We start from the raw sequence: 27,418 nt of genomic DNA, 5'->3' as shown, positions 1-27,418 counted from the left end.
TTCATGTGTAGCGGGCGTGAACCGCGGTGAGCGGTGAAATGTGTTAACTTTCCGAATGGCACTGGTTGGTTGGGATCAAATGGGTGTGTAACTATGCAGTCCGCTCGTACGCAGATACTTGGGGCCGCATCCCAACGGGGAGGAGAACGATGAGCCGGTGGTGGCCATTGCACATTCCGTTGTCTGTCGAATTCAACTCAAACACTGAACGATAATCAATTGGGCGAATTGATTACCGCTCAGCAAGAATTCCCACGACAGAAACACCGAGCGGCCACACACACAGACAGATTCGCTCACCGTTCGGATGGGTGCGTACCGGTGCAAATCTTCATCTTTTGTGGAGCAAGATATAGTCTTCTATATTTTATAAAGCCTATGCTTTATAAAGCCATATTCAAAGACGTATCCAAAGACGTAGATTTAGGTTTTCGATTACCGGTACCCAATAGCGAACAACAGCATAGCCATAGCCGCTTCCTGGCCAAAAACAAAGAAAAACCATTTCACTCACCGCGACTGCGGCGTTTGTTTGCACGCAGCTGCTACTCGGTGTTTGCGCTTACGGCCAATTTGCATCTAGTGCCATCTTACTTCCAAACCAGGATGGCAATCGACCAAATTCGGCCCGACCACTCTACTACCACCACCGGTATCTGGGGCGGTATCTTCGCGCGTTACGGAGTGTTTTCTAATGTTTCATTTATTAATTTGTTTCCTTTTTTTCTTCTTCCTGTTCTTCTGTGTTGTTCACACACACACACACATTCACTACACTCTGTGCTGCTTTGCTTCTCTGCTGAGTTCTCTCTGCTGTCTAAAAACTTTGGTCAAACCTACTTGGATGCTGCTTCAGAAAACGTTCGCTTTTTGTTTAGTTTGTTTCTTTTCGCTTCTTTTCCTTTTCCTTCCTCCCATCTTATTGCACACCTTAGCAACACAGGAGCGTATTATGTGCTCTCCCGCTCTCATCCCATTCTCTCACTGGTATCGCTAACTGGGTTTGTTTTTGTAATGTATGTATAGATAGTTTTGTTTGTTCTTTTCTCCTCTCTTTTTCTATTCTGCAGTTGCACAATCTTTTGATAAACATTGTTAATTTTGGTTTATCCTTTTGTTTGCATTGTTTTTACGTGATGTTTTTTTCCGTTGTTGCTCTTCTTTTTCTTTTTCTTCTTCTTCTTTATCATCATCCATCCAGAAGATTGCAACTGTTGCCTTACTACATTATCGGCCTCAGCACAATTTTTCGATCGAAAAAATTCGATCGATCCGGCTGTCATTTTGGTGTCATTTGACACTCATTTCGCCGCCAAGGTGTTCATTTTACTGGTTTTTTTGAAAACTGGTATACCATGACACTCACGAGCAAAATGAACTTTGCTACAAAAATTCGATCGTTCCGCTTTGTATGGCGAAAAATCCGCAACTCATTGAGCTGCGGAAATTTTCGAATATCAGAAAAATGCCATAAATTAAGGTTAATGGTTTTGAAAAACGTTATGTAAAAGCAAGTTGGTAATTGTTCTGGTTCTTTTTCAATATTTTGGGTGATAAAAAATCATTTATTAAATATTTTAAAAAATGGTTTGCCTACACTAAGTACTGAACTCGATGGGAATCGACTTCATGCAGGAGTATGAAAGAAATAGTTATACTGTCAGTTTTACGTGAGCGCCTATCGAATTTTTTCGATCGAAAAATGGTGCTGAGGCCGTATATTACTTTTGGTTTCCTTTTGTTTTTGTTCGAGATATATGTAAGTTTCCTTCGAAGAGCTGCAGCTTCGAATGCTCCGTACCGTCTACTACTGTTTGGATGCGTTCCTCTCTCTCTCTCTCTTCTACCCCAGATCTCCACACACACATACACCCACACACACACATGCACTTCCCGCACCTTATTGCACATATATGTACAGTGTGCATTCCGTTTTTGGCATGCCGTGTGAGACGATGTAGCTTGTTAATGCTTTAATTTAATTATGCATTCTTAGTGAGGGGGGAGCTGGTTGCGTGCGAGTCTCATGTACTGCACATGCACATGCACTTCGAATGTTCTAACTCACCCCTCCACACATACACACACACTCCCGCACACGCACCCACACGCACTGGTTAATCATTCGAACCGGTTTTTTAATTCCATTGCACTTGTTGCACGTGCATTGGGCGCCCGATGCGCATACTTTTTATTTTGTAATTTCTCTTCTGCACTTAAGATTTTCTGTTTTCTTCTTATGGCGCGCGCGGAATCAGCGGAATGATTCGCCTCCCTGCTAATGTGTGTGTGTGTGTGTATGTTTGCTTGTGATTGCGCAGTTCACTTGCTTTTATACCCGGTTTTAGTGATTTGCGTCATACTTCGCACGCAAACACAAAACACACACACACGCGCGCGCGCGCGACGAAGAGAGAATGTCCTTCCAGACACTTTGCTTTTGTTTCGTGATTTCGCGTCCAAAGCAGCGTGTAAAATAATGTGTGAATCACATGGTTTGTTTCCTTTTTTTTGTTATTTTTTCTTATGTTCGTTTTTCTTTTTTGTTTCGACACAATTGCCTGTGCAATAGACGTGGATGTTGTAATATAGTTACCGTTGCTAAACAAAATTCAAAGATTGAAAATGGCACAAAGTATGTATGTGATGCAGATGAGGCGGTATTAGAAGTGTTTGTTTTTTTCTTCTTCTTCGTTTTCTTATACTTTCATAGAGCTAAAATGATGAAGGGAGAGAATGATTAGAGATATGAGATAAACGCACTTTTTAATGCTTATTTTTGGGAAAAGCGACTTTTTTTTACATCACACACGCACACACTCACACGCATCGATCTTTGCAAGCTGAGGTGGTGGCGGTTCCTAAAACAGGGCCACATGCTTGACAACTATGAGTTGATGATAAAGCAAAACATGGGCGGTATGGTCGTACAGGAAAGAAGCGTTAAGTGATGTATTTTATTGCCATCATTCATGATGCCTTTTGGGAAGTGTTTCAGTTTTAATGTATCCATGTGCTCACAGGTGAGGATGTTTTCTAATTTGGTTTGGTTTTGTTGGCACATTCCTGCTTTCATGCGTAAGTCAGTGGAAGATGGAACATTAAAAAAAAAAACGTTGCAGTACTGTTGCATTCAGTTTCACACAAGATACGTGTGCCTCACCGTCACACATTATTGCAGGAGAAATGTATCTTTATGTTTCTAGACAGAAAAGTAGTTAACTAAAAGATCCATTTTCTAGCTACCTAAACGATTGTTTGGTTCTCGAATTACGGGGCTTGTTTTCCGGTATTGCCAAGGGACGCATGGTCAGCCTATTACGTAGCGCCTCGATCATAGATGTGTATCACAATGTCTTGCAAAAGGGTCGTTGTTGTTATTGACATTTGACTTAGAACGGGGACACCTAATGCCAATTTTGGGAAACAACATAATACTACGAAAATTCCCAAGAAAATTCCACCAATCTGCATGTTTGTCATTTTTTTTAAATAATTTTGGAAGAATATGTGCCATATACATTTTGGTTTCTAAAAATGTTCCTCTTTGAGAAATTGGCGTGTAAATTAGCAACTAACAGCAACGTATTCAACCGCATTAGCATCACAAACTGGCGCTGGCTTGGAAACTTGTCCTCTATAACACCACGCGGGGAGTTCAAACTGATTTTCATGTGAGCGGATTTGCTTTCGATTCCAATGCTGTGGTATTAAACTGTGGCAAACGAATGTCACCAAATAGTATGGTATCGATCTAGCCTTGCTGTTAAATGCCTAACCATTACCCTCACAGTGACGTGGAGATAATATTTCAACGTGATCGTACATCCTGTACACGTGAACGGGGAGCATATCTCATCTCAGGTCGTGTTGTTTGCCGTATAGAAAGAAAAGAAAGAAAGAAAGAAGCGAACCAAAATCCAAATGAACAATGATAACAACATCCAGAGTACACAACAAACACATTCGGGAGCAGTAAGGAGTAAAAGGGAAACAAAAATCTCGATCGCGTTTTGCTGCAGAAACCGCTTATATTTTTGCCGGCTTCTAAACTATATTTATTGGACCGTTTTTAAAGCCCATTTCAAGAACGCAGACGATGACTCACGGACACAGTAAGGGTGCGCGCGCTGGTATCTGTTACACGCGTAAGTTAACTTAAAGATTAGGTTAGGGTTGGTTGTACATTTACCACATACATTAGTTATGAGTTATATGTATTTATAGTTATATATTTATATGTATAACGAGGCTGATGGTGACAAAACAACAGATACAAATAAGGTAACCATTCATAACGTTAGGGGAGGTTGTGTGTCCGGGGGGATATTACTAATTCCCTCCCCCGTTCGCTACCGCTGCCGATTTTCAATTCCACAATACTTTGCCTGAATTCTGTAGCAGCCGGTTATTATTCCGCCTTTAGAGCTGAAGGTAGGCTGAACATGGTCCAACGCTTAAACTAAACGAAATGATAAACGAATCAAAATAATAACGTAACGAGACATAAGCGGGGGGAGGGGGAGAAAAAAAACGTAACAAAACACATACTACCCCGCACGACCCGATTATTATACACGCATCTTTTGGGTCTGATCAAACGATCACAAGTGAGTGTAGCAGTTGGGAAATGTTCTTAAAAAACGATACCATGCTTCGTTCGTTTGCATTTCTCGATTTATCACATCAACTTGGGTGAAAACGGGAAGGATAAATCCCACACATAACACAGCTGCTGCTTGGTGTAGTTCCCGTGGGATTTCCTTTTCTTTTTTGACACAGTTTCCTCTCTATCTCTTCCCTGATCGTGCGTTTGTTTTCTTTTCTTCTCTCTTTTGTTTTTGGTTTAATTGGCCAGAAATTGGAACACATACACATATAATAATAGCAAAACCATGTCAAAGACTTCCTCGCACGCTCCCTCGATGGTAATAATCACATTCAACTAGCGGCTGTCAACTGTTTGACACAAAATCATGATATGAAAAGCGAATCTCGTGTGTGTCAGTGTGTGTGTATGGGTGTGTATTGTTTTCAATTCATTTACGGGAGGCGCAGGAATCGTGGCCCTGACGGGCGATCAACATAAATCAGCCCTCTTACGCACTATTATGGCTGTCCGTGGTGATGAGCCTGGGCCTGCTGGTCTGAGTTCAGTGATTGCTTTCTTGTTTTATGTTTTTTTTTAATTCACAGTCCGATGTATATTATTACCTTAATATTCATGCACGTAAAAATCTGCCCATTCCCGTGTCTGCCCATCTGCGCTCTGCACGTTCTCTCACTCAACGACACCTAAATGCAACAACTTAAGCAAAGGGAGGGGGATGTAGACTGAAGTGTAAAACAGAACTATTCGACCAATCAGTTCGACTGATACTTGATACCGTCGTGTTTCGTTTGATCATTGCAAACATTTCTACTGTTTGACGGTGTGTGTATCTGAGTTGTGGGAGTTTTGTTGTGATGTGATTATCACACTTGCAACACACAGATTGCATTAGCGTTTCGTGTTGGCCAAACGTGTTGCCGAAAGCCGCCAATTCGGATAAGTGGGCAATGGAAGTGCAAATAGCGAAACTATAAACAAGAGTAAACAAAAATACAAGACCTATACGTTCTTCCTCTGCTTTAACGTGGAAGAGGACGACGCATCTGACTACGAATCGATTGGTAGTACCAGTAAACATATTAACGTATCTCTCTTTGCAACTCAGGGGAATAAATAGTGTTGTGTACCGGCAACATCTTATGAGTTTGAAGGCGCGATATCACAATCGCCTTCTAAAACCCACGAAAACACATAACATTATTTTTACAAAGCAAAATAATAATATAGTGTCTGCTAAATTTTAGCTTTTCTCCATTCGGTGCTGTAACAAACATTACTATGGATCGGTCGAAACTATGGTTTAGCAAGTTGGATTTCTTTGAATTGCTTCTTTTAAGGAAACTTGCAATAAAACAAAATCGTATATTCGCCATTGTACGCGGAGGTACAGACAACAGGTAAGCGAAATAGCTATTGGGTGATGTGAGAGCGAACTTTCATCCATCGATACGTGAGACGAACATATGTTTGGAAACGCAACTGTTTTGGTGCAGTAAACATTCCGCACAAAAAATACGCCTATTCGAGCTCAGGAACTGTCAATAAATGACTACAATTTGTGTGTGTGTGTGAGAGTGTGTAATAAGACAGTCAATCAACATATTGCTATATCGTCGACACATCGATACATTGTCCTAGTTTGGCAAGGAGATGGCTTTAAGGAAGTATCTACGAGCGGTTCGTGCCGGAACTAAACTTGCTAAGCGAAGAGTTACAATCAGTGTAGGAAGATAAAGCTAAACAAACACAGTACACTAACAAGTAAGGATAATCACCATTGCTCTGCAAATTCATTCAGCTGCTGCTAAATGAACCCAGTTGCTGTACACATGTTGTTATGTTTATTATGTGATGGTATTCTTCTGTTCGTTGCATTCACGGACTGACTTACGGGTCTTGTTATTGCAACATAATGTGTGTGTATGTGTGTATGCAGTTTAGCAGATCTCGTAATAATATACACACCCAACAGTCGAGGTCGCGCCGTTTTACACAGAGTAATTAAAATAAATGTTCCAGTATGGGAGTGTGTGCATGTGCGTGTATACACGATTGTTAGATTCTGATTGCAGTAACGGTGTTGTGGACTTCACCCCACTTTTGCACAAGCAGTAAAGCAAACATCGAAGCAACGATATATTGAATTTAATGCTCGTATATGTAAATAACCAGAGGCGAACATAAATACCCCCCTATTCGAAAATAGCACAGGCACAGTCTTGTTGACACGCATGGTCCGACATATCTGACGTTCAGCTTTTGAATCAATTAATAAAATATAAGGTGACTACTGTTGCGCTCAACAAGACAATGGTGCCCTCACAGGTTGAACGATCATTGGCCACACGTTGTAGAGTGAAGCTCGCGAAACGATACTGCGACGCTGCAGCATCGTATCCGCGCGTTGCCGCTCGCCCGCTCGTGCTGCTCGCTATTGCTGCGGATGTGCAAATGACGATGACGATGATGATGATGGCGACCGTAGTGTGGCGATAATGACGGACGACTAATGATGATGTAGCGCTCCGAGGAAGTTGCTGCTCGGCTCACTTTGAACCACTACATTTACGGTCCACAGGGTGGTGCAGTGCGCTGTATGGGGCCACGGCCATTTGTTTTTTTTTTAGTTGGTTGCTGTGACGACACTTCCGCGAATAGCGCGTGTAATTGTTGGTTTGTTGGTAACGATGATGATAGAGTTCCAGTAGAATGGCACCAAAGGCGAATATAATGATGAAGGGATACCACACCTTTGACGTAAACGAGATCATCGCCAGCGATCGTTCACCATTTTGCTTCTGTTGTAGTCGATACCGAAACGCAGGTGCCAATGGCAAGCAAGCACTGTTGCCTCTCCGAGTTCAAACCAGATTGTACTCCTTTAGGTTGGACTGAAGTATCGTGTCCTTGACAGCGGCGAACACAAACCGTATATTTTCGGTGTCTGCAAACGACGCGAGAGGCGTACGGGTAGAAGTTGAAAAAATAAAACAATTATTAGCGATTAACAGTCATGGGAAAGTGTGTGTGTGTTTGTTTGAAGGATGGCGGAGAAAGGGGAGCGGGAAAAAACGAAATGAAAGTATAAAGCCAACTTAGGTTTAACAATCGAATCCTTTATTCGTAACGTGTGGTTTAAGAATCGTGGAGCGGCACCAGGAACTCGTTCAAAAGGTGGCGCGTGCGCGCACGTGAGGAAATATAAATATTAAGTTTGATTTGCTATAATTTACGCGGCTTGCTTTTTTTTATTTTCTTACTACTTTGAAAGCTTTATCTGTCCCCTCTGCTCGGGACGTCGATAAGAAAGAAAGAGCGAAAACGAGATTACGAAATTTACTAACAACGGCTGTGTGTTTTTTTTTTATCAATCCTTTTGGGACATGCGTCGCCAAAAGATATACTAATTTTGACGAGTGCTTTTCTTTAAGCCAAATTAAATTCTTTCAGAGCAGTTTGCATAATCGTATCCTTTACGGCGCAGAACACGAGCTTAATATTTTCCGTATCTGTTTTGTGCACACGCGTAATATATAGGTTGACGATGGAAGAGAGATAATTTATTTCAACCGATACCGTCGAAACAAAGCGAGAAGCAATCCAGTGACAGTTTGGTTAAAATGTGTGAGCATTGAGAATATAAAAAAAGAAAAAAATAGAAATAATTCAGTAAATTATACGTTTAACTTGAACAAGTTTTCTTCTTCACTAAATAAAAACAAGCTAAGACAATCACGCACACAAGAACCGGATCTAAACAGAATAGAAAGTCAACTCAAATCTAATTACAAAAGCAGCTGTTAAAAGTAAATATTGTTAGTACGGTGAGATGAGAGGGAGGGAAACGATATACGTGTGAGAGGGAAACTTACCTGTCGCGCAAGTGAAATGTGAATAAATTATTTTCTCCGAATCGGGATTTAAGTCTACAAACATGCGAAGTATAAATTCTCTGGCAGCTATTGCATCTCTTTGTGGTCCTGTATGATCGTGAAAGATATGCGAAACAAATGAATGGACGTGACATTGGAAAGCGATAACTCTCGGCGGTATGTTTCTACCGGGAGCACAATCTTAAAAATACATCGTATATATCCACACAGCTAAACTATTTGCTTCGGAACTGATGATAGTTTATGAGCCACGAGCGACAACCACAAATAAATACCAAACGACACAATCAACTTAAGGGCACCCGGTCAGGCCCACAGAGCGATACGGTTTCTAGCGGTATATAAGGCTACCTTTAATCATACAATAAAATGAAAAAAAAAATCTTGACCTGTGGCGCAAGTGAAATGGGAGTAACACATTCGATCTGGATCAGGATTTTCGCGCAGGTAAACTTTCAAAATAAACTCGCGCGCTTTCACGTCATCGTGCTTCGGTCCTTCGGACGTGATTATTGGAGAGTTTCGTAAAGAAATGTTATTAACACATGCAAACATGCGTGCAGTCGCACGCATTTATGCTTAACAGTCTAATAGCCAATGCTCAACTTACCATCGTACTCGGGGAAGTAGTCTACCAAATGCGAATACATGATCTTCTCCTCGAGCAAATCCTTTTTGTTCAAGAACAGGATGACCGACGAATGTTGGAACCATGGATACGTAATAATGGTCTTAAATAAAGCTTTCGATTCTTCCATTCGGTTCTGTAGGAAGGAAGGAAGAACATGTTGTGAAACAGCTGTAACGCGTGAAGGATTATTTAACCTCTCGTGCGTACTTACCTCATTTTCGGATTCGAACAGAATCTGATCATACTCCGACAGTGCAACCAAGAATATGATTGATGTTACATTCTCGAAACAGTGGATCCATTTCCTTCTTTCAGATCTTTGTCCGCCGACGTCTACCATCCTGTTGGTGTTGCCAAATGGAAACAATGTCAGCCACGATCATTTGCAAAATACAAAGATGGAGTTAGCAATTTGTTTTGGATGTTAGGGCACATACGACACCGATGGTTAGCCATTTTATCATGAAGAAGCGCAATCGATAATGTTATTCGATAATACACAAGCACACAGAGAAACAATGATTATATAAAGCATGCTATTTCTTTACCAAAATAAACCAAATTGTACAAACATGAGACACCAAATATGACTGTGTGTATATAGATGGCATATGAGAGATGACTGGTTTTATTTGAGAGCTTTTGCCCCCATTAAATGATCGTCGCTTAGATAATGACACCGATGATTCCAAAGCATTTTGTTAGCATAAGATGTTGTTTACCTATGTACATGATGATACCTGTGTTCATGATGGATCTTAGTTTAATCGCCCCCCAAAAACCTATTTCATCCCACTCATACCATTTATAGCGTACTAACATACTGTGAAGAAGGATGACTCAACGAATCGAGGAACCCAAGCACCCTGGATCAAGCCTCACAATGCACACCATACAGTAAGGCCCAGGAAAATCAGCATACAAACAAGAAATTACGTACGATCGCTGTCTAGCTTACAAATTTTGCTTATTTTTTTCACCATCTTCCCGCAAACAATACATCCTAGCGAAATGTATATTACACAGACGGTCGATTTTGCAGAAATCGAACACTTTTAAGGGCACATAGGAAACGAAGTAAATTGTATTGTTCATACCTAAAGATGATGCTATCCAGATCGAATGGATACTCTAAAATGCCCGTTGTCGGTGCCCTAGCTCTTAGAATGTCTTGTTCAGTCGGGAGAAAATCTTCCGCTTCGATACGTGCCAAATCGCTCAAGTAGCTAGATAAAGAACGGGGCAATGGAATGAGAACAAATCGGTGGATTTTACTAGTACGATTACAATCATTTAACTAGGAGGCATTATTTAGTTCTGTCTTTGAAATGTTTCTTAGAATTGTTCTTTAGCGCAGTATTATAGTTACATTTATCCGTTGGATTAAACGATCTGAGCGATTACGGATCTTAATATGCAAGCTATGTATGTCGTCGACACTGTTTCACTGCAGTAATTATTAATGTCCATTCAATAGAAACATGTTTAATGTACGTATTATCACTTTTCATCTGAATAGTCGCTGGACAAACTAATCATTTGTTAATTCATGCAGGGGCGGATTATGCAAAGCGAGAATGGTAAATTAAGTTCATTCAAGGACCGTGTTTATGCGTGTGTAACGAACAGAGTTCTATGTGAGTTACTGATGCACTCAATATGCATTACGAATATAAACATGACAAACTCAACGAAGCATAACAGAAGAAATCAACTGTCAAATTGTCATAGAAAAAAGGGGTTAGAAAAATAAGGAATGTAATTATTTGAAGACAAACACAACCCAACCGACCGCACGAATCTTCAGTGCGCATGCAAACATAAGAAAAGACACACATAAAATGAAAGGAAAAAAAACACATGAAACCACAGACAAGACAGAAGTAACAAGGAAAGACCAAAGCAGTTCGAAAATTCGAAAAGCTTTGCTGGTCCGTCAAACTCTACCTAAACCGAATTTCCTCCAGATCGAAGGGATACTCGATAATGCCGGTCGTGGGCACGCGCACTCTCAGAATGTCCTGCTCCGTTGGAAGATAGTTTGGTGCTGCGACACGATCGATCTCCATAAGGTAACTGGATGGTGAAAGGAGACGACAAATGAGGATCGGTTAATTCGGAAAGCAAACCTAGACGTGATATCCTGGTTCCCACATGTGTGTGTGTGTGTTTCATTATGGCACGTAAACAAAACGTTTCTGGAGGAAAAAGCAACTTTTTTAAAATAAATAAAAAACATCGTTGAAATTGATCGTGCAAACCAATTGCAACGTAGAGTCAAAATATCAGTAAACTACCGATAACTGGCTCAAAATATTAAAACGGAATATATTGTTGGAAATTTTCCAAAGAAGTAATATTAAAATTCCCTGTTTTTTCAATGTCGAGAATTTCCCAAAATAAAATAACATAGGGTATTTTTAGGAGGGAATTATTAAAAAAAACAGAACTAAAACTCCTTTAACGGGTAGCTCAAGCGTTAGGAATAGAAACTACACATACTATTTGGCGGAATCTGTTAGCTGATACTCTCTCCTTCGGTCGTAACATTCCTGGATGCCCGCATCGGCCCATAAGTCTTTGATTGCTTGAACGTATGGCGGTTCGAATGTGGTCACTGTCTCGAAGTCTACGCTTCGTATTAGCTCGGCATGCTCCTACAATGAAACAGAATAGTACAAAGGTGGCCAGTGAGCGTTACTATTATTGCATCACAGGCTGGTAACAAATGTCACCGGATCTCAACGCGCGACGTGTCGCGGATGATCAAGCATTGACCGCTCAACCGGAGCCCGCGCGCGTGCGCTTTGTGTACACTTACGATATTTGCCGGATCACTGTACAATATCTTCAGCAGATCCATCGCTCGTATCATCGACTGCATCGCCATGAAGATGTTTTGGTATACTAGTTTGATGAAGCCCCGCTTGTCCTCGTCCGAGTAGCCACTGCCGTGAATAATACGCATCTGCTTGATGAATGTTGATTTACCCGATTCACCAGTACCTGGGGAAGGTGAAGAAAGAAAACAGCTATTAGAATCTGTGTGCATATTGAGTGTAGTACACTGGCGGCCCTCATCGGTGGGTAGTGTTTGAGGGAGCACTAACATTTACGTATGTATATGGTAGACGCAGAGACGATCGTGGCGATCTGAAGCACGTGGCATTGAGAATCTATCTCGCAGCAAAAATCAAAACATAAAACAACTAGTCATCATCATGTGCCATCTTATCAACATCCAATGCAAAACGAAAGGAATCCCGGCACGATCGCCGAGCAATGGGAGGAATAAGAAAACTTCAGTAAACATCAAGCGTCGTGGCACCGTACATCACCATCGGAATTATGTCGATCGTGTCCACCTACTTTTTGCAATAGTTTGATTCAACAAACATCAAGAGCGTCAAACAACTGTAGAAAGTATATGGATGAAAGTTGGTAAGAGGTAAAGTAACACAGTCCATATAGATTACTAAATATTATTTTTGTACACAAAATAATTCATTAATTTCGTCACCATTAAAAATTAGGAGGATATAATCTCCTCATGACGTAAAGCCGGGATCTCCATACTACGGACCATTTGCACTCACGTGATCACGGCATATTATGTGGCTGCCTATGACCATGTAAAGGTTAGAATACATTGTTGACTTTTTTGACCATTTAAATCAATTTTTATACTTTTTCAAGGCGATAATCTAGCTTTAATAATATAAAGCTGTGGATATTTTATAGACGCAGTTAGTGTTTTCTTATCAAAACGCGATTTAAACGTTCGCCCATTAGCTGATCGTAACGTCAAAATGGCCCTCAACAATATTATTTGCGACCTGCTAAGTGAAGAGTTTACAGACTCCTGATCTATATAGATCAGTGCTCTCCAATCTTTTTAGGATTTGAGGACCACTTGGCTTTGAAAATACATTTGCCGCGGCCCAAATCCATTAAGGGCATAGATTTTGAAGACTTTGTTCAAAGTTCAAACATATGTTTTAATCTTATTCTAGACATTACCATAATGCCACGGGCCATAAGTGGTCCACAGACCACAGGTTGGAGACCCCTGAACTAGAGAACAACTGTGGGGATAATACATTTAGATCCACAAACATATTTTATTTTATTGTATGAATGCTTTGTAAATATAATTGAAGGCTATTACATGGACTAATGTTATTTTTACAATTATTGGTTTTTGGTTGTTCAAATATATTTGCAACGGTGAGGTGGTCAAACTGAGAACTTCGACCAACGGTTTTCCAATGAACGATTGAGCCTAAGCGTTAAACTGATTTAATTAAAGCGTGAAGAAAAAGCAATGGCCACAATAACTTAGCGTACACTAATAAACTTTAGCCTTGAAAATCAGCCAACAAACCTGAGAGTACAGCTACTAAGCACGGATCAAGCGATCTTCTAGTGCAATGCTAAAATTTTCACCCCATGACGGTAGACGACATTGACCGACACCGATTGTACACTGTCCTGAGTTGAAGTGTCACTTTTGACTATGTGCATCTTTGTAAAACCTATATGCATCGAATAGCGCCACACGACCATACTCTCGCGCAGAAAAAAAGGAGCGAAAGACGCGATACAAGCACAAGAAACACGAGTTGGCGGCCGGGCGGACGGCCATAGATACATTCAATAAGCGCGAGACGATGGTCAACGATGTTTCCCTATCGCAAACGTACGATAGGGAACGATTAGCGTAATGTGCATTTAGCTAGCTGTACGCTAATGATTTGTTTACTCTCTTATTGTCGACGACCACCATCTTAAGGTTGCGGTTCTTCTCCTTATCCCTTCCTCTCCTTGTAGGTTCGTTGTGTTTGGCCGCCTCTGGTCACATTATTTTCTTCACATGCTCAACCACACTCGACAACTTTGTTCGCAATTGAGCGTTGTTTCTGTTGTTTTTTTTTTTGTCTGTCCTCTTCTCTTGCACATATTAAAAGTTCAAGCGAGAGGTGCTAAACAAAAGGAAAATGTGTATCTCTAAATAAGCCATATATGATGTGCAGTTGTGCGGAGCGTTGTGATCAAATCGTTCGGTTCGCTCAAGCAGCAAAAAACGGTCATTACGGTATTTGGAAGTATTGATGGTGTTACATACACTCACATCTACATGCTCGAGCCCGCATACATACGGACAGGGGCTCATACAGACACACAGCTCATATTCAACGGAGTCAGCTCGTCGTATGTCATATCATGATAGAGGAAATTGCCCATCAAAGAGCCATTCATGAAATCCCTCATTCACAGTATCGGCAGAGGCGATGCGCGGGTCTGAATGAGATTAGCTCATTATGGGTCCTCTCCGGATTGGCGCCTTTAAAGGTGGGTGTGGTATGGCACTGGAGCAGTAATTACAAGCTGCCATTAGACCCCTTGCACAGGTCATTGTAAAAAAAAAACAAGTTTTCCTGTTCGCTTTCCGCTCTCCACCTTATGCATGCCGAACACCTCGACTCTCTGGTAAAGCGTTTCTGCTAAAACGGACAGTTTCATTGACACTTTAATCAGAATTATGTATCGCCCATAATTAAATGCTGCAAGCATCTATTCATCTTCATCTCCCGCCGCCCTCCTTCCGCAAATGCTTGCGAACCGGTGAAAGCACAAGGAGTAAGAAGCGCGTGCTGGGTAGAAACTGGTACACACCATCACCAACACCGCCGCCTGCCTGCTCCATCGCTTGGAGCGATCGAACTGCGCGCGGAGAAGAGAAAGAAAGCAGCGAGAGAAATTTTTGGAAGAACCGTTCGAATCAATGACAGTAGGGATCCTCCACACAAGAACGAACCCAACGAAAATTGCAATGTATGTATGTATGTATGTATGTGCAGTCCGCTGCAGGCATGCGCATTGCTGACCAGTGAGCGATTGGCTCCCCGGTCACCCGCGCCCAACACCCTGGCATTACAAACGTCCCAGCACCTTCACCTTCGTTTGCTATCCATTTTCCTCATCCGATGTGTGACCTGTGTGAGTGTGTGTGTGTGTGAGTGTGTATGTGTGCATCTCATTTAGTACGCTGTTTTTTTCTCTCCCATGCATGCGCTTCACATACATATCTTTGGGCCCCAAAATGAATGAACGGAAGTGAAAAGAGACTCGCGGCGGTAGCAAACTCTCTCACACACTCGTTTTTCTCCTGCTCACATCTTTTGGAATTGGAAGAGGAAAGGTAGGCCAATGAAGATGATATTTTAAAAGAAACTATCGTTTCATGTGTGCCAAGCGACACATTTAAGGCAACTTCATGCCAAACCACGCAAGAAAGTATACACATTTCATCGTATTTTCAGTAAGACTGATAAAGGCATCATAACATGTCTTGACACTGCACACGGCTGGATTTTTCTCTATAGTGAGATGCCAGATTGCAAATTGGCCTACTGTCGGTGAGCCAGGGACTTTCGTGTCTCACGACTGCTCTCGCTTGCGTTACAAGAACGCGCGCGACCACCACCGCCGGAGAGAGTTGGATATTGTTTTAGCGATGAATTTACGCTACACTTGTGGTGCAAAGCTGAAGTTGAACAGAAGCATTGTTCCGGGAGAAAAAGGATCCTTCCCAGGCGCAGTGCTTCGAGAATGGAGACGCCTGGTCGCTTATCTTGTTATTACTGCGGTCGCATACTAATCTGAACCATTTTGTTTTTTGTTTTTGTTTTTGTGGCGATTAGTTAACTTACCCAGCAGCAGCAGCTTCAGCTCCCGTCTTGCATCGCGCTTGTCTCGTCGCAGCTGCCGCTCAATCTCCTGATTGATGCGCTTTTGCTCTTTGGCTTCCTCAGACAGGCAGCACTCCATGCTGGCGGCGAGATTGGCTCACGCTTCCGGCGGCGGCGTTGGCGTCGGCTTCCGTTATCCTTCGTTTCGTTCTTGGGCGGCGGAACGGCAGGGACCGACGACGACCCAGCTGTCGACACGCGGGAGAGAATGCGATCGTGAAACACTTGCCACGCGTCCGACGATTCAGACGATTAAATATGCTCCCACCGGGAACGATCACTACTGCAACACACACGCACACACGCACGCACTCACACACGCACAACTGGGTGACCGCTATGCTCGTTCTCACACTGGGAAGAATTGGCTCCGGTTTGTTGCTCCTACTTGCCTATTGCTACTTTCGGTTCCGCTGTCGTGGCCGCGAGTACCGTGTGAGCACGTGCTATATCGACATGTGCCCCCTTGTGTACGGCCTCCTTCTTCTTGCAACCCCAGAACAACCTCTTTGCTTTTACTGTCGTGGCGGCAACGGTGGCGCGGCGGTTACGCGCGGCCGTATATATTATTGCACTAATTCAATTATCACAAAATTCCACCACTACATCAACACGCACGACGGCAATGGTTGATCCGTTGTCTTCTTGTCCCTCCCTGTGCGTGGGGGAAGGGTAGTGGGAGGGAAGGAGCTTGAAGGAACGATGTATATGTTGCTGGAGAAGGGGCGACGGCCTGTGGTGCGAGTGATTTTTCGTCGAGAAAATACCGAGATTCTCAAAACCTCGGATCACACACCACCGTATTTAGAGGCACTCCGACACACAATCAAACGTGCACACACACAGCAGATACACATAAACACGCACACCTACACACACATACACAAACACACAGGCGCGGGAGTGCTCGGTATTTCACTTCCGCCGGTCGACGTAGGGCACGGCCAGCGTGCAATCAAGGGCGAAGTTCGACGAAATCAGCACTACACGCTCTCGCTCGCTCTCTCTCTATCCTTCCGTGCAGCACAGTAACCCGGGATGGTGCCGGCGGCGGCCTGTCTCGCTTGTAGATGTATCTCCGCTGGGTTTGTGGTGGCCTGTACTACCACACTTCACCTCTGCCGTCCTGGCTTGCGTCTGCGGTAGGTTTCTGTTGCCTTACTTTGTGTGTGTGGGGGAGGTAATGTCACTGTGCTACCGCAGCAAGTGAACGGAAGTGCACCGGTGAAGACGTATCATCAAACGCGCGGGCTCCACGCAACAACGGAAACCATAACCAACGAAAACTAGATTGGAGAGAGGGAAAGAAATACAATAATGAGAAGAAACATATTAGTGATGATTGAAGGGAGCAAATATGATGATGATGATGGTGGTATGACGGAAAACTGACAGATGATGAGCTACACTCAGCGCACGCACAAATCAACGCCTGTCTGGTGGCTGTTGGCTTAAGCCAGAGGATGATGAGCAGAGCGGACGGGAAGAAACAAATAAGAGGTGGCGGTGGCGTGCGTGATCGATCGTGCGATCGTCTAAAAACTGCCAATCCCACCAACTGGAGCAGGAAAAGCAAACAGAAACTAACAAGATTTGGACCGGCACACCAAGGCACAGTAACTGAGCAAGCAAACCAGGGACGATTGAGTGGAACAGTCTGCGGTCCCCACTAACACTGCGCAGATGGATGAGTTCTCCAACCCAACAACGCACACACACAGAAGCACGCACCAAAGATGCACCAAAGATGGCGTCTGCAGTAGTGTATCCTATCTATTCCGAAGCGTTTAGTTGATAGGACCCACCACTACTCGCCGTAACCAAAGTAGGCGTTGATCACTAGTAGTAGTATGGCTGAAGTCATAAACGGGAAATATGTTCGCAATTATTCCTTCAGAAATGAATTCCGCTCCAATTGAATCGGAATTCTTCGCTAGTGGAAACCCACTCACTTCCCAGTCAACGAAAACACAACCGAAGATTTAGGGATCTTCGTTTTGAACTCTGCTGCAGTCCTAAAAACTGTACGATAATCTCACAATTGAAGAAAATTACACACTTTCCGAAACACGCAAGAGAGTGAAGCTTCCTTGTGAATTGTTCCACAAGATTGAATTACCAATGAGCGATAAAAACAACTGTTTTAAAGATATTGCTACAAAGATCGCTGTGATCGCCACAAACTGATCGCTCGCACACACCTTAGGAGATGAACAGCTTGGAACACACTGAACGCTCTCAAACACTGGAGAACCCCAAACGACGCTGAGAAGAACACAGTCCGGCGGTGACACCAAGCAGGTACGTACTGGAAGTTGTCGCGATTCGCGATGCTCTTTTATAGGCTCCTGCTCCGGCTCCGGCTACAAATTAAAATGCATCGATTATTGGTTCCACGGGGCTCGCGACAACCACACCGAGCTGTCCTTCCCTTGTGGGGTGTCTCTGCCGAACAGGACCACGGACACTGTGGTTCAGCTTTCCCCCTCGCATGCATGGACACCACGTTATTGCACACATAACCACGCTCCCCAAGGAGCCTGATGGGGCAGGAGTGGTGCTGGTGGGGAGGGTGTAGTGCCGGTGGTCCGATACGTCGAATCGCATCGCGCAAGGGAAGGTCAACATTGCGCGAATACACACTCGCACAAGCGTTCGTGGGTCTTCCCTTCTGGACCTCCCCGGGCAGAGGAACCATATTTCCATTCTGGCCGATTTTCTTTTCGTGAGCCTTACATACACGTGAGCCACGGTTTTCACTTTTTCGCCGTCGTTGTCAGCCAGCGGGTTTGCCTTGCGAATAAGCGAGAAGCTAAGAAGCCACAGCCGGGTGGCGCGCACCACACCACTCTCCAGCACCCCCGTCCGTGCTCCGCTGCAACGTCCTGCCTAACAGATTTAATTTAATTATACACACACTACACACTTCCTGTGGTTGGCGGTGGTCACTCCCATAGCGTTTGGCACGCTTGCACGTGACCGATGCCCGGCCTTCTCCTGCTGTCCTTTTTTTTCTCTATCAAAATCCTTCGAAAGTGGATTAAGGCACCGGCGTTGTACCAACTGGAAAGTGGACAATTTGACACCGAAAATACTTGAAAAGCGATGCTTCTTCGCGTAGAGCGATCTGTTTAGGTGAGACTTCTTGTTTACAGAGCTTACGCGGTTCGGTATTGATTCAAATGCAGCGGTACCGCATCTTACGCAACCACACCACGACCGTGCTTCGAGATTGCTTGGGATAATTAGTTACGCCGGGCGGAAAGTCAACTGGACGACAGTGACCTTCCCCTTTCCACGCGGCTATATCTTGCAACTCCGGCGGGATCGCAGGAACGCAAATCCATTAAAGGTCTATCCATCTTAATGCCTCCTTGATCGAATAGATCTGACATAATATAGGTACGGCTACGTAATTTATTACTCAATAAGTATCCTATCCATATCCCTTTTGTTTCACGCGGGCAAAATATGTTCGCAACAAACGAAGCGTTTGTTGTAACATTAGCAACATATTACAGGCAAGAGCGGTTAGGTGATGATAATAGCAAATCAGGCTGTCAAAATCGATATTTTAAACAATCATTTGATTATCTATGGATCGATAACTACATAACTGTATAGAGACATTCAAGCTAGGTTTAGAAATAACAATAGATTACAAGTCTTTCCATGAAGCCTGAAGATACATGCACTGCCGCTTTATGAAACTCTTTATTTATTTATGCGAAAAAATACCTAGTAATGAAATTAGCCCGATTACAAGCATGCTAACAACCGTCTTAAATAACTGTCTTTAAAAACGAAAATTATTCAATGTCAACTGATTAGGAACATCAATATCCTTGGACAGCTGATACATCCGAGGAATCAATTCATGTAAAATCGACTTTGTGGACCAAATAATATCACGAAGGTATTGCGTAACAAAAAGTAATTCAGTAGTAATAATTCAATAGTAGATATTCGGTCAAGTTTACGCAATAAGCTCTTTTGAAATCCCGGCCAAACTGATAAGGCTAGTTAGAATGCCTATTGCCTTCACATGCCAGCTGAAAGTGGATGGAAAACTCTCAGGGCCTTTTGTTACCACCTAAGGTCTGCGCCAGGGGAACGAGTGTGTAGCTTATTCAACAAGGCACTTAAAAGGACCATCCGGGACTCGAAGGTGGAGACTACGGGAACCATCTTCTATAAGTGAACCCAGATCCTGGCATTCGCTGATAATATAGAGGCATCATTGGTCTGCGGCACTCCTATGAAGCAGAAGCCTAACCAAGGGATCGAACAGGCGGCAGAGAACCTCTGATTGCAGATAAACCAGACAAAGACTAAACTGATGGTAGCACCACCAGCGGACCTACTAGTAATTCCAGACTTACTTAGAGGTGACGTACGGATAGGTGAACACATTTTTGAAGTCCCCTATCTAGGATCAGAGACACCTATCATGCCGGTCTGGTGGTACAGTCGTCAACTCGTACGACTTAACAACATGCCCATCATGGGTTCAAGCCCTGAATTGACCGTGCCCCCATACGTGTAGAACTGACTTTCCTGCTATGTGTAATAAGTCTCTGAAAGCCAACGGTTGTTGTGCTGTGCCAAAGAAAAAGAAAAATCAAAAAGACATCACCGACAACAGCATGGAAGCTGAGTTTGCGCGCCAACCTGTCCATTCAATAGCTTGAGAAAGCTGAGAAAGCATACACGGAGTCTTTAACATTGTAAATGTGGTAACACGGTATTTGTCTATAAAAAAAACCTAGATCTTTTGTCAAAAAAATATTCTCCTACCCCACTAGAAATCCCACTAGACTCAATAGTTCAATTACTAAGATTGTTAAAGGTACTGGCATTAGGTAGATTAAAAAGGGAGCAGTTTCAGCCAGCATGGATTTAGGGGCAGTTCTAAGACAGGAATTAAGCCAGATTCTGTTGCTGACCGGGTACGGAGTACGGGTTCGGGATAAGTTCCACGACCGATATGCTTTCGGTATCAGCTCCCGAACCAGTACGGGTTCGGGATCAGTTTCAGGACTGATATGGATGCAGTAAAAGATCTGGCCTGGGTTGAGGGTAAATTCCATGATTGGTACTGATTTGAAAGCAGTTTTAGGAACGGTGTGTGATCAGAATCAGCCAGGACTTGTAAGGGATCATGATCAATTCCAGGACCGACATGGGTTCAGGATCATTTTCCTAACCGGAATAAGGGTAGGATCATTTCCCGTGCCAGTGTAGTGTCATAACCAATTCTAATACTTGTATTGGTTCGGAATCAGTTTCTGTACCGGTATGGGTTCTGTAAAAGTTTTAAGATCGATATGGGTTTGGTATTAGTCGTAGAATTGATAGGGGTTCTGAGTCAGTGTTGAATAAAGTGTCCCTTGGATTTAAGAGGCGCTTGTAGATTGCGTTGTTAAACTTATTTAAAAGTGGTTTAATCTTTGTGCGCATCCTAAAGCTATTAAATACCTCTAAAATTACATTGCGTATCCTGTACCCGTATTAACTAATAAATACAAAAGAGCTATTATCCAAAATGGTTGTTGACTTGGCTGATTTAGAACTATATGAAGGGTTTTATACGATTAACACAATTGTTGTTTTACACGTAGCAATATTCCAATAGTCCCTTACAATACAAAAACGAGTAAATATGTAATCTTAAGAATAAAATTGAAGAAGTAGATCGTAATCCATCTGTTGTGGACAGACCGCTGCGTCATCCTGAGGGCTCACTGTTGACTGCAGGGCTGTCATTCTGTGACGTCCTCAGTGAGGATCGCGGCACGAGAATCTCTCCCCTCATTGCGTGTATTTGTCTGCGATAATATTTATAATGTATTCGTATCCGTGTAACTAATATAAACAAAATATAGTTTAAAATACTTATTCTGTTTGTGCCGTACATCGTCCTACGTTTCATTTGTGCGGACACAACAGTATCATAATTTGGTTTGTCCTTATAGGTACCATTGAATAATTTTTAGGAGCTGTTTAATCAACACTCAGATGAACAGGCACCGGAACATCGACGTTCTACTATAGAAATTATTCATTTATGGTTTTTCACTAGCTTGTAAAACTTATTTTAACATGAATCTTTGTTATTGAGTACATAGCCTGAAGGAGCTGGATTCTGGATTGATAAACTTGCAGAATTCCTACGTTTGCTATTGAAAATGTTTATTCCTTCCTGCATTTTTCTAATGAACTCCTGCATACTAATCTCCACCCCTCAAAAAAGATAAATAATCCCGGTAGTTGGCGTATCTATACTAGCTTATGATGATGATGTCTCACCCTTTACCCTGCATAGGGTCGAGATCGAAGAAATTATATTAAAGATATTTTAAGGATTTAATTTTTTTAAGGGATTTTAAGGAAAAACTGTTAGGGTAAACTTTAATGTATAATCAATAATCTTGTGTTTATAGATCAGTCATGTACACACCGGTAGTCAACACTAGGTTTACGGAGACCAATTAGGTCAATTCGACGTAAACGAAACTTTGAATTAAAATACGAAAAATAACTTCGATTTAAACTCGATGTTTGCTTATCGCGAATTTATAATGAGATTATGTGAGTTTGTCGTATTTCTTTGATTTTGATTATCACTCAGGTAAATAACAGCTTTGATACTAATCAATCGTTTAATATAAAACTATTAACAGGAGGAATAATGTCCCAATAATTGTTCTGCCAGTGGGGCACATCTATTTGCACATGAAGGCAAGAGTTTTCCCTGCTAATTGCTGCCACTTGGGTGACGACTTCCATATGTATTCTACAAGATGTTCTCAGTTGTAGACGTGATGCCAATGAATTAATCGAAATCTTTAAAACCTGATTTGTGCTGATGTATATTAACCACACAAATTTTTACAATAATGATGAAACTGGCTTATTACTAAAAAAAAGTCTGGAAGATAATGTCTATCTGCGGAAAAACCAAACATTATTAGACACAAACCAAAATAGATCGTTCTAAAAAAGGAAAATATTTTAAAAATACTAAAACAATCGACCACTTTTACAATAACGACAACGATACTTGACTACACATATCTTCCTGATACTAATAATAACAACATTGTTCGTATATGCCCTTTTTTTCAGCACATAATGAGTTTTCGTATGAGGTAGGTACTGGTACGGATTAAACTCGATATGAGGGGTTCCACTGTATTGTTTTCTTATGTTTCATACATTTTAAAATAAACATAGGGTATTCCTATCTCTACGAAACCCGTCAAAATACGAAACCCGTCTACGAAACCACGTGTTGGTTGGTTGCATTTAGTATGTTTAGTTTATTTGTAGCATTTTTCTTGCAAAGGTAAAGTAAAATAGCACTCTGTACCATCCATGATCATAAAAGAATCCCATAAAGGTGGGCTGAAACGGAATTGTTAACCAACTTATTCCTCGTGTTCTTCGAAACTCAAACTGGTGTCGGGCAAAATGTGGCATCGAAAGAATATCGGGGCTAATGTGTTAGTGAAACAATAACGACTATCACAATTAATTGGCAATGTGCAGACAAATTTTAATAGAAACCACTACTAATTAAACAACATATGTGTCATGTATTTAGACATATTTAGATTTAAAAAAAATCATGATTTTAAATAATCTAAATTCTTATTCACCCTTTAATTTGACGGGTGCTCAAAAGATATGTACATAAAACATCCCCGTAAACCTAGTGTAATTTACATCTTTTGTGGTCAAATTAATGGACTTCAAAAAAGAGCAACATTGCTTATAGTGATATTGCATGATTGAGGATAGATTCTTCTTCTTCTTCTTCTTTTTGGCTCAACAACCGTTGTCGGTCAAGGCCTGCCTGTACCACTACTACTTGTTGGCTTGGCTTTCAGTGACTTATTGATCCCCCCCACATAGCAGGATAGTCAGTCCTACGTATGGCGGCACGGTCCATTTGGGGCTTGAACCCATGGCGGGCATGTTGTTAAGTCTTACGAGTTGACGACTGTACTATGAGACCGGCTAATCATTTTCTAGGAGGATAGATTACAACCTACATATCATGGTATTTTTCTCTAAATTAGTTACCACGATACATCAACTTTAGCCGAAGCAATTTAATTTCCATTTTGAAATCTTCAGTCGATCGTCAAACGTGATCGGGGAAAAATAATTCGTACCCAAGAACGAAACACACACACACGTACTGGGGCGCACGAACGTTAACAGCCGATAGCCGTATTTTCCCCATGCACACAACACCCCTCAAGCACGCTACGTGGAAAGAAGGGAAATGGGAGTGGGGGGGGGGGAGTTTCCACCGCAAAAGCAAACACACATTTGGCAACGAAAGGGAGCGACGGCCTGCTTGCCCCGAAGCGAGGATCTCCACGGATCACGCCAGGAAGACGGAAGAAGGAGTAGACTGTCCACAGGGGTCTGCGGTCTGGGCAGGGTGTAGTGCACACTGGGGTGAATCTGAGACGCGCTCCAATTCGTTCTCAGTTCACTGTCACTAGCGAACGGTCCAGCCACTCTCTCTTGCTCTCATTGAAAATATCCAGAGACTATCGTCGAGTACAGCGACTGGGAATGGCTGCGGCTCGGTATGCGCGTTTTACATCATTGATTTATTTTATCGGGCGAGGCAGATTTTCATCTCATTCATGTTCTCCCGTGCCTGGCTGGCCCAGCGCGTGCTCTCTTTCTCATGCTTGCTTGCTTGCTTGCTTGATGTGGGCTCCCTACTTGCACACAGTACAATTTTTATGGGTATTCTACACCGTGCCGACCAATCACACGTATTGTCCTCAATCCTTTCGCAATTACCCTTGGTGGAAGAACATTGGAATGAGTCTTTTCGTCTCGAACTCTTGTTCGTAACGATGCAACAAAACCTTTAAATTCTCGCTCGGACCATTTCCCATAACAGCAATCAATGTTCCGGTGTTGTCATCTTATCTCACTCTACGCACACACCTCACAACATCCATTCTCACGATACAGTGAATCTCATGCTCACTCTACGCCGTGACTCATTCGGACACAATGCTCGCTGCATCTCGGTCGGCCAGCCAGAACGAAAACAAGCACAAAATGTGACCCAAAATGATTTCTCTTAAAAACCAATGGTGTTCATGGCTGATCTGGCCATTTGCTTGCGGCAACGCGCCTACGGGTCGATTTTCAGTGTCCCATGAAAAAAAAACCTACTTTTCTCACGCTCATCTCATCTCACTTCCAAAACCAAGATCCGAGGAAATGACAAGCTGATCCCATCGACCTCTACTACTACTACAACTGACTGCATCATCCTCTCCATGACTTTTGCACATCAAAGAACGGACACACATACACACTCACGCATACAGGCACATGCACACACACACACGCACACATCGACCCGCTCCCACTCGGGACCACTCGCAATGGATTGAGAAAAGGCTGCATTTTCTTACATTTTGCTTCCGCTGATAGCTTGACTGCACTTGTTTCGAGCTTTTAATTTGACACCATCATCATCATCCGAGCCAGCGCAGCCTGTAAGACGATTCCTGCTCGCTGCTACTCCCTTTGCTGCACCCTCCACGGCGACGTTCACGTTCACTTTTGCACAATTTTCATCTCACTTGCGTCGCGCAACTGAGAATCATCCTCGCCCCACGACACCGAAACTGGAGTCGGTCGACCACAGTGCGGATTTTGCCACCCCGCCCTTGTGTGTATTTTCGCGTAGTTTTTCTTCGCACCACCGACAGGGCGCCGTTGCACTTTTTCTTTTCCCCCTGCGAGCAGGCGCAACCACACTGCCCCACACTGTCCCACACTCCCTGATGGTGCGGAGACGGGACGAGCAGCAGTCGCTGGATGTACCGTGGTTCGACCGTGGCCGTGCGTGCGTGACTGCCTGCCGGACACACAGACGGGTACAGACGGGTGGCGAAAGCTGGTACCAGGAGCACGCATTCACGTACACCACGGCAAGAGGCGCTGCTGTCGACACACACGGGAATACGCGCACGGTTCCTCAATCGGCCATTAAGATGACGCGGTCGTCGTCGCTCTAGCTGGGCCTCGGCGGATCGGCGGATATGTTTTCTGCACAGCTTCGGGGCGTGAAGGCTCCGCAAACAACACGCACACGCGAACGCAACTGCTTCCCGGACTGCACGACCGGATGCACTTTTCCGGCTCGATTTCGTTTGCGAAGGCAGGCCAAAATCGCCACCGTTTTCTTTTACCGTGAAAAGAAAAGACTTTTTCTTAGCTGCTTTTTCTGCGCTCTTCCACTAGTGATGTGCGCTGTGAGCAGAACTGTACAGCTCCATCCAGCTCCGATATGGAACAAGATTGAGATGGGCGCTATCCGCTCCGGCGCTGGGTTGATATTCCCAGCAAGCCTGTGCAGCCGTTTTGCTGCGTACGCAGTCCAGGCGATGTTTTATTTGAAAGAGCGGTTTCGGTGTCATTTCAATCGTTCCTCAAAAAGTGGTACTTTTACGGTGTCATAACGGCGTCTGACCGCCGAATGAAATCATCGAAGATTCCGTTCAGCTGATGGAAAAAGACTGGTGCATTTTGAAAATACCAAAAAAGCTCATTGCACTCGAAGCGCCACTCGTTTACCTCATAACCCAAGTGCCACAAATCCACTAAACGACCACTAAACGGCTTCTAAACGACTCAAGCACTCTACCTAAACGGAATATAGAAAGACTTCGTTTAGCAGACGGCAAACGACTCATGCATTCTAAAAATAGCGAAAAAGCTGGTGGCGCTCTATGTTGGTGGGATACCCCAACCAGTTGAGCTTCATCGCTTGGAGGAGAGCATTCTCATTTCCTCTGTACTGTTGTATGGTTTCACATTGAAGTTATGCATCGCTAGAACTAGAACGGCGATACGTTTGTTTAAATACTAAACTCCAACGGAAATCACCAGCACTGAAGCAAGTGAGATTTGAGTAATGGTCGTTGGTATTGATACCCACGTATCTGACCATGACCACACGACCATTCATTATAGATTTTTGCTCAGAAAGTTAGAAGGCTATATATAGGTCATGATAAGATGAAACTTGTCGAAACACATTGCAAGAAAAGGATAGCAATATAATAATCAGTTTTAATACGCCATCTATAGATCAAACCAATGAAGCTGTGGAGCTTTCATTTTTTTCTATGGATATTCAATTTTCCAGTCGTTTAAGCTTAATCTGTGGCGCTTGGGAACCCAAGTGCCACAAATCCACTAAACGACCACTAAACGGCTTCTAAACGACCCAAGTTCTCTATCTAAACGGAATATAGAAAGACTTCGTTTAGCAGACGCCAAACGACTCATGCATTCTAAAAATAGCAAAAAAAAAACTGGTGGTGCTCTCTGTTGGTGGGATACCCCAACCAGTTGAGCTTCATCGCTTGGAGGAGAGCTTTCTCATTCCCTCTGTACTGTTGCATGGTTTCGCATTGAAGTTATGCATCGCTAGAACTAGAACGGCGATACGATTGTTTAAATACTAAAACTCCAT

The 27,418-nt window shown here is 43.0% G+C and overlaps 1 protein-coding gene across 7 annotated transcripts; it reads right to left on the bottom strand.

Moving 5' to 3' along the window:
• Positions 1-751: 751 nt before the first annotated feature.
• LOC120952153 (guanine nucleotide-binding protein G(q) subunit alpha) lies at positions 752-26,208 on the bottom strand. 7 transcript variants are annotated; one of them, XM_049605084.1, is made up of 10 exons: positions 25,347-26,206; positions 15,850-17,174; positions 11,958-12,142; positions 11,639-11,793; positions 11,084-11,212; positions 10,234-10,362; positions 9,348-9,477; positions 9,116-9,269; positions 8,485-8,592; positions 752-7,556 (listed from the first exon to the last, which is right to left on the bottom strand). In XM_049605084.1, the coding sequence occupies exons 2-10, from the start codon at positions 15,965-15,967 to the stop codon at positions 7,474-7,476; spliced, it is 1,191 nt and encodes a 396-aa protein (XP_049461041.1). In that variant the 5' UTR covers positions 15,968-17,174; positions 25,347-26,206; the 3' UTR covers positions 752-7,473. The 7 variants fall into 7 exon arrangements, with proteins under 7 accessions (XP_049461041.1, XP_040227257.1, XP_040227254.1 ...); XM_040371323.2 differs by lacking the exon at positions 11,084-11,212; XM_040371320.2 differs by lacking the exon at positions 10,234-10,362 and having other exon boundaries at positions 25,347-26,204.
• Between the last annotated feature and the right edge of the window lie 1,210 nt (positions 26,209-27,418).

This window comes from Anopheles coluzzii, chromosome 2 (genome assembly GCF_943734685.1).
Source record: "Anopheles coluzzii chromosome 2, AcolN3, whole genome shotgun sequence".
Classification (NCBI taxonomy): domain Eukaryota; kingdom Metazoa; phylum Arthropoda; class Insecta; order Diptera; family Culicidae; genus Anopheles; species Anopheles coluzzii.
Note: the sequence above shows the minus strand (reverse complement) of the source record. Positions and strands in the feature narration are given on the sequence as shown.